The sequence below is a fragment of the Lipotes vexillifer genome, unplaced genomic scaffold, assembly GCF_000442215.2.
Source record: "Lipotes vexillifer unplaced genomic scaffold, Lipotes_vexillifer_v1.1 scaffold131, whole genome shotgun sequence".
Taxonomy (NCBI): Eukaryota; Metazoa; Chordata; class Mammalia; order Artiodactyla; family Lipotidae; genus Lipotes; species Lipotes vexillifer.
Window position 1 is genome coordinate 1,466,104 of NW_006782866.1, and position 7,801 is coordinate 1,473,904.

The 7,801-nt window shown below is 54.3% G+C and overlaps 1 protein-coding gene across 1 annotated transcript in view; it reads left to right on the plus strand.

Moving 5' to 3' along the window:
* KLHL29 (kelch like family member 29) overlaps positions 1-7,801 on the plus strand; it is a 320,144-nt gene that overhangs the window by 248,272 nt on the left and 64,071 nt on the right. The window contains exons 4-5 of the mRNA XM_007455490.1: positions 2,119-2,260; positions 4,991-5,503. Coding sequence (XP_007455552.1) covers positions 2,119-2,260; positions 4,991-5,503 — 655 coding nt within the window. The remainder of the gene's footprint in view (positions 1-2,118; positions 2,261-4,990; positions 5,504-7,801) is intronic.

Below are 7,801 nucleotides of genomic sequence, written 5' to 3' on the forward strand. Positions count from 1 at the left end.
GTATCCCCTGCATTGGCAGGCGGACTCTCAACCACTGCGCCACCAGGGAAGCCCCAAGCTATCTATTTAGAGAACACTGTACAAGCCACGCTTTTGTTTCCTAAGTTCCCTAAGACTATTGGTGAGTGTGGCTAAATCCCCAACCTCCCCGCCTACCCTGTCTCATCTGTCCCACAGACAGAAGTGGGGCAGAGGCCTCTGATAAGGAAGCTTGTCCACAGAATTGTTCTTTCCTCAGGAGATTCATGCTTTTCCTTTGTTTCCTGCGCTGTTCACAGAAGCGAAGCATCTGAAATGCAGGCCAGAGATAAAGTACAGCCTAATGCAATTAGCTCAGCACAGCTTATGGTGCTAATAGGATGCGCTCCCGCTTCTCCCAGCAGGCCCTGATGCAGGCACTGTTTGTCATCTGTGTAAGGCATCAAAGCCCCAGTAAGTCCAAACCCCTTCCCGCCTGCCAGTACTCTCCAGCCAGCCTGGTAAGGAGTCCCGCTGCTCAGAGATGCCCAGAAAGGGCTGCTGCCCCCCACCAGCTGGGTCACTGACTTAGCTTCCAATAGGAGGCAAGAGCACAGTGGCCTCCCCTGAGAGAGGCCTGCAGATGACCCTGGAGGCTCCTTTGCCCTTCTCTGACTGTCCCCAAACCTGGGCTCTGGCTACACTCCTGCAAGCTGTGGTCACTGCTCCTGGAACCATCTCTCTTGAGACTCTCACCCCCTCACATCCCAGTTATCCCAGTACCAGGCCCTCCAATGTGTTTTGGGGATTTTTTTTTTTTTTTTTTTTTTTTTTTAAATATTATAATGTTATAAATAATGGTAATGGCCACAGTAGAAAATTTGGCAAGTCCAGAGAAGTATAGACAAAAAGAATAAAAGTTTCCCTTAATCCCTTCACCCAAGAATGACATTTCCTTTCTGACATATTATTTTACATGATAAGTTTATACGCGTGTCATTTTATGTCCTGCTTTTCTCATTTAACATTATAGCGTAAGCATTTTGCCACCTCATTAGGAATTCTTAGTAAACATGATTCTTTTCTTTAAACAAGTCTTAATCTCCAAAGACATTTTCTTTTTATTTATTTTACTTTTGGCTGTGTTGGGTCTTTGTTGCTGCGCGCAGGTTTTTCTCTAGTTGCGGTGAGCGGGGGTTACTCTTCTTTGCGGTGCGCGGGCTTCTCATTGAGGTGGCTTCCCTTGTTGCGGAGCACGGGCTCTAGGCGCACAGGCTCAGCAGTTGTGGCACACGGGCTTAGCTGCTCCGCATGATGTGGGATCTTCCCAGACCAGGGCTCGAACCCGTGTCGCCTGCATTGGCAGGTGGATTCTTCACCACTGTCCCACCAGGGAAGCCCAGTAAACATGATTTTTATTGCCTATATAATATTCCATGGTAAGGTGGTAGCTCAGGGAGACCAGTGCTGTCCTAATGTTTGTTTTCGCCCTGAGGTTTGTTTTTCTCATTGAGTATCTAAACTAGCAAGTGAGATCCTGGAGCAGAGAGCCTGCCTGCTTCCTGCAGGGAGGAGCAGAAGGTCCCATTGAAGATGCTCCCTGCCTTCCAGCCCTGCAGCAGGACCTGCGCTGTCCTCCCAGGGGCCCAAGTCCACCCCCTCCCACATCTCCTCTGTGGAGTGGGAGGTCTGGGGCCTCGGAGGCTGGTGTGGAAGCAGGATGGGGCCCGATGGTAATGCTTTGGAGAGCCGTCGTCTCACATGTCAAAGGGCTGGGCACATGGTGGTACTGGGCCTGGGCTGAGTATACAGTTGGTGCTCAGCACATGCCCACGCATATTGTTGTAGCTTATTAATGACCCAAGGACTGGGGTGATGTCATTTCTCATAGCACAGAGCGCTCGTTCCGTTTTGATGGCTCAGGTAGAGTGGGTGGTGGAGGAGGCACTGGGTTAGGTTGGGTGTCCCTGGAGGCGGGATTCTAGCCACGGCTGCTGCTACTGCACCAAAACGCCCTGCGATTCGCCCGTGGTACTGGGTGCAGGGCCAGGTCTCTGCCTCTGGCCCCGTGGCTCAGGCAGCAGGAGTACCGTGGGGGATGGGCGCCAGGGCAGGACCGTTGCCAGGCTGTGCTCACCCTCCTGCTCTGCTTCTCCCCAGGCCCCCGGCATCTCCAAAGCAGACAATCAGTCCCAGGGACTCACCACCAGCATCCGGTGGGGGCAGACGCCCATCAACCAGTCCACGCCTTGGGACACCGATGAGCCGCCCTCCAAACAGATGAGGGAGAGCGACAATCCAGGTGTGTACTCCAAGGCAGACAGAGCCACCTACACTGGGAGCTGGAGGGGAGGGCGAGAAGTGTCTGAGACCTCCTGGGTGCCCCAGCTCCTCAGCAGGTCCTGACCCACGGCCTGCAGCAGCCCAGAACTCAGGCTGCACTGGGGGCAGGGGGACGGGGGTGGGGCAGTGGGGCGTGACTGTGTAATTCCCTGGGCAGTAGCTGTGCCTCTATCCCTTTCTCAAGAAAATATTGGGAAGGACAAGGGAGTGAGGGTGACATTACAGGAGTGACTCTGAATCTGCTTCGAGTTATTTTGAATAGTTAGTCATTCCTAAACCTCAGTTCTGATTCATAAATTTCCAAAATCACCCGTTCCAGTGAGGTCTTGCCTTGCCAACAGTTACATGAGAACTGAGAAGCTCCCCCGCCCCGGGGACTGGGGGTTTACCACCTTCTACAGCACCAGAGGCCTTCTTACACGGCTCTGACCATAACAAAAACCTTCCCTGCTATCTCCCTTGGATCCCAGACCTCCCCTTGGGATCATAGAACACGTGGGCTTGGCCATCCACACCATAGCCCTACAGATATCTGAAGACCCCTGCTCATCCCCTCTCCAAGTCTTCTGCAGGACGAACACCCCCAAGACTTCAGCCATACCCTCAAGCCCATGGCTTCCAGTCCCTTTACCTTCTTGGGAATTGTTCCTCTTTCTGCATCCTTCAGTGCCCAGAACCCAAAACAAAGAACCCACGAGTGGTCTGTAGCACCTCCTTCATTCAGCCCCTCTACCTTGATCATTGCAGCCTCACATCACTTCTGCTCTGCTGGTAGCCACATCGCATGCTGTCTCAACAGTAAGACCTCAAGACAGTCAAGGTGGCTACTCTGACCCCTGTCCATCTCCTCACAATCTGGCTTAAGCGGCTGGGTGTGGGGATCCAAGGGCAAGACCTTGTCAATGTCTTCCTGTATAACTCACATCTTTTAGATGCCTGCTTTTATTACTGACCTTTACCCAACCTTCCCAATATGATGTCTCCTGCAGACTTGGTTATACGTCTTCCATATTGTCATCCAAATCATTGATAAAAAATGGTGAGCATGTCACTAGAGACCTCCCTTTATGTCTCCTTTATCCTCTGGGCCATTCCCTGGCTCACGAAGCAATCACCTCTGTGGCCCTACCTCTCTATATGTTCACCTCAGAGTTATCTGAGAGCTCGCCAGCTGTACTCTAAGTTCTGATGCATTTTTCCAGGCTCCCTGGCCAGTCCTGCAGAGGACTGAGCTCCAGATGGCATGCCTTGTGCTTAAGACACCAGGCTAGCTCACACTGATGCCACCTCCCATTCTTCAGGCTTGGGGACAATCCCCCTTAGCAGCCAGTTCTATAATTTTGCTGGCACTGCTTTACTGACATCTGTAGGCCTCTAGTTTTCTCCAGCCTCTCTCATAATCGAAATCAAAACTATCTGTTGCACATCTGCTATGTGCCTTGTTCTGTGTGTCATCTCACTGCTCACAGCAACACTACGAAGTTGGCATTATTGTCCCACTGCAGATGAGGAAACTACTCGGGGAAGGCTTTGCCCTAAGGTCACTCAGCTAGTGAGGGCAGACCCGGGACTAATATGCCAAGCCAAGCCTGGCTCTCCACCACCATGCCAAGTGGCTCCCCCTTTGGACAACTCCTCAGAGACAGAACCCACTGGTGGTTAGGGAGTCACCCCACCATCCTGGCTCCTGCCCTGCCTCGAAATTGTACTTCTGTGAGCGAGCTCTAGACCCAGACTTATTCATCAGAGGTGACCCAGATTGACCTTCCCAGTCACAGCATCTTCCAGCTTCACTCACAAGCCCACTTGGGTCACCTCCATGTCAGCTGAGCTCAGAGGGCCCTGCTCTGCCTGATCTGGGCACAGCTGGCTTTGCATCTTAAACTGGGGTCTCAGGAGGTGTGACTGACCCCTTTGTTCAGCCAAAATGGACTTCTCTTGTTTCCCCCAGGGCTAGCCATGCAGAGGTTGCTTAGGACAAACCCTGGCCCCCCAGCAAGGCCGTGAGAGCAGCTCCTGCCAGCCGCCCCCACTGCCCCCACCCCTGGCTCTCCCTTCCTGCGCCACAGAACCTTTGCAGGGCTCCAGGCTCTGGCCCTCTCCGTTTGCCCAGCGAACACCTACTATCTTCACAATCCAGATTTCTCCCCACCTTTCTCAGACAGTGATTCTCCAGAAAGGAAGGAAAAACACCCACATCTATGGAACATGTAACGCATGCCAGACATTCTGCTAATCTGGGGAGTTTTTGTCAAATACATCTTCATCATTCAGTTCTTCCCGGGAGACCTATGAGGTGGGTGTTGCTAGTTCCATTTGACAGATAGAAAGAATGAGTCTCAAAGATGATAAGCAACCTGCCTAGGGTTCTTAGGTAGTAAGTGGCAGAGCCAAGATGTGGATCCAGGTCTCTTGGAAGGTCTCTACTTTCTCCTCTCTACTTTGCTGCTTCTCAGCCTCTCCCTGGCAGGTTATGGTCCCCCCTCTGAGACCCCAAAGCCATGTTTATCTACTCCTAAAGCACTTATTTTGTGCCACTGTAACCACGGATTCTTAGTACGTGAGCTCTCAGACACAGGCCTTTTGTTCACCTCTGTGACGCCAGCACTCGGCCCAGGGCCGGGGGCAGTTGGTGTTTGTTGAGTGAAGATGTAACTGGCGGGTGACATCTCTTCCATCTCCCTTGCAGGCACAGGGCCGTGGGTGACCACAGTGGCCGCCGGGAGCCAGTCTGCCCTGATCGCACACTCCTACGGAGTGGCCCAGCCTCCCACCTTCAGCCCGGCTGTGAACGTCCAGGCACCGGTCATTGGGGTGACCCCTTCACTGCCTCCCCACGTGGGGCCCCAGCTCCCGCTGATGCCAGGCCACTACTCACTCCCACAGCCGCCCTCTCAGCCACTGAGCAGCGTGGTGGTCAACATGCCCGCCCAGGCCCTGTATGCCAGCCCGCAGCCCCTGGCTGTTTCCACGCTGCCCGGCGTCGGGCAGGTGGCCCGCCCAGGACCCACCACTGTGGGCAATGGCCACATGGCAGGGCCTCTGCTGCCTCCGCCGCCGCCGGCCCAGCCGTCTGCCACTCTCCCCAGCGGTGCCCCTACCACCAATGGGCCCCCCACGTCAGACTCGGCCCACGGGCTGCAGATGCTACGGACCATTGGCGTGGGGAAGTATGAGTTCACCGACCCCGGGCACCCCAAAGGTAAGTCCTGCTGCCCACACGCTCCTGCGCGCCCGCATCTGTGCTTCCTGTACCGTCACTACCACGGCACGGACAGGAGTCTGGTTCCTGGCTTCCGTGCTCCCCAGCAGTCTCTCACTGGTTTCAATCCAGGCTCCCTGCCAAAGGCAGCCTGGCCTCAGCCCAAGGAGGCAGAGGGGAAGGTGGAGGGCAGGACAAGGAAGGCGGGGAAACGTGAGTACGTAGGAAGCGGAGGGGAGGGGAGAGCCTGCAAAGTCCAGGGCCTTCCGCCTTCAGCCCGAGCCCTGGGCCATTCTCCCCTCCGACCCAAGGCCAGGCCACGTGCAGAATGAGCAGGCATCCTCTGCTCCTCTTAGGGCTGCCTTAGAACAGTCCCTCTGGGGGCATTCTCCATTTCCACCAGCGAGGACAGTCAGAACATGAGCTGTCTGTGTTCCCCATCCCCACTCCGGAAAATATCTACTGCCATGCCGCGGGGTGAGAGCAGCTCAGGGGCATGAGGTAAGGCCCAGGAGCCACGCCCAGACCATCCTGAGCCAGCTGAATGTTGGTTCTGTGAGGTCCCAAGAAAGAGCACCTCCGGCCTTGGCCTTCATTTAACCCCCCTTCCCCGAGCCCAGGGCAGTTTTCATTCAGGGGAGCTCCAAGGCAGATCCTCGAGAACAGAGCCAGGGGAAGGAGGACACCAGGATGTGGTTTTAGGTTGGGCGCTGGCCGGAGGGTCAGTGCAAAGGGCTCCAGCAAACCAGCCTCACTCCTGACGACTGTCTAAGGGATCTGGCCAGCTGGGATGAGAAGGGGAGTGGGAGGCTGAGGCTGGTGGGGCTTATCTGCCCCAGGCTTGTCTATCCCCTCCAGGTCCAGTCAGCCGGGCCTCTCCTCCCGCTGAATGGAGAGGGGGGCCAGCGAGCCCTGGATCTGGGTGCGGGCAAGAGGATACTCAACAGGTGGTCTGCCCTGCTGGGCATCCAGGCCTCCTTTGAAAGGGGAGTAGATGGTCTAGGAGGTGTGGATCTCGGGCATGACTTCTCAGCCTCCCTACTTACAACCACTTGAGATGGCAGAGTTGAGGGGTGGGGACACCTGCAAAGCAGAGTCTTAGCAGAGCAAGGACTCCAACCAGCCATGCTCATCCAGCCTGCTCTCTATCTTTATCCCTTCGAGCAACTTCCAGGCCTTGTCAAGCGTCCCAACACCACCAAAGCCATGTCTAGATCTCTGCTGGGTTTAATTCCCAATCTGATTGTGCCCCTGACTGCCTTTGTTTGGGAAATCAATACTAGTTTTAAATGACAAAATTATAGAAAATTACATCTACATTTTGGTAAACTCTTGCTTTAAGATCTTTTTTTTAAAAAAAATTGACTAAATTGATTTTTTTGTTTCTTTGTTTGAATTGTTTTGGTTAAGCTCCCTCCCCCTTTAAACAAAAACTCACTCCCAGTTTATATGCCACCAACTCTGACACACTGGGCACTAGGTGTCCCGGCTGCTCCTAAGGCTGTGCCAAAGCCTGAGGCACTGGGTGGGCCCCTCTCCCCACCCCATCCCACTGCCACATCCCAGGGGGCCTCCTAGGACTGAGCAAAGGTCTTGCTTACTTGTCAATGTCAGGCATGCACCTAGGAAAAGGAGTTGTTCTGTGTAAAAAGGTAACTGGCCCAGCCGGGGCTGCTCCCTGGTTTAGGGCTTAGCACGGAGCTGGGATCCACCTCCTGGAAGCTGCCAGGCGTCGGCACATCTGATCGCTGTTAAGCATCTGAGTCCCTAAGATCAAGAAGATATAGGTGGTAGAGGCAGGTCCCTGCTGCGGCCCTGTTGGCACTGGGCCTCCAGGCCCTTACAGAGCCACACCTGTAACATCATCAAACGGCGTGAACCATCCTCTATCGCGGGCCTGAGCCCACACACAGGAGGGGAGTAAAGAGGGGGTCCCTGGTGGGGTATGCTCTTCCAGCCCCTATGGTGTATATTCAGCACCAGGTGAGGGCCAGGGATGGTGTGGGCCTAGAAAGTGTTCACAGCCCCGCCTTCCGGTGACCTAGCGAGATTCCCCCAGCTCCAGCCGGTGACCCAGTGACCCACCCATCATGATGATTTTCATAGGTTTCCGGTGAGCTGGTTGTTTCCCCAGAAATTACATTGAACTTGCTTCTCTACTTACGGCCCTCATCAGCTGATTTATCCCCTTATATTTGCGGTGAAGAAAGACAAGGAAGCATGCACACACAAATGCCTCCCAACTCAAGCCTGGGTGTGTTTTGTCTTTTTTTTTTTTTTTTTTTTTTTTTTTTTTGT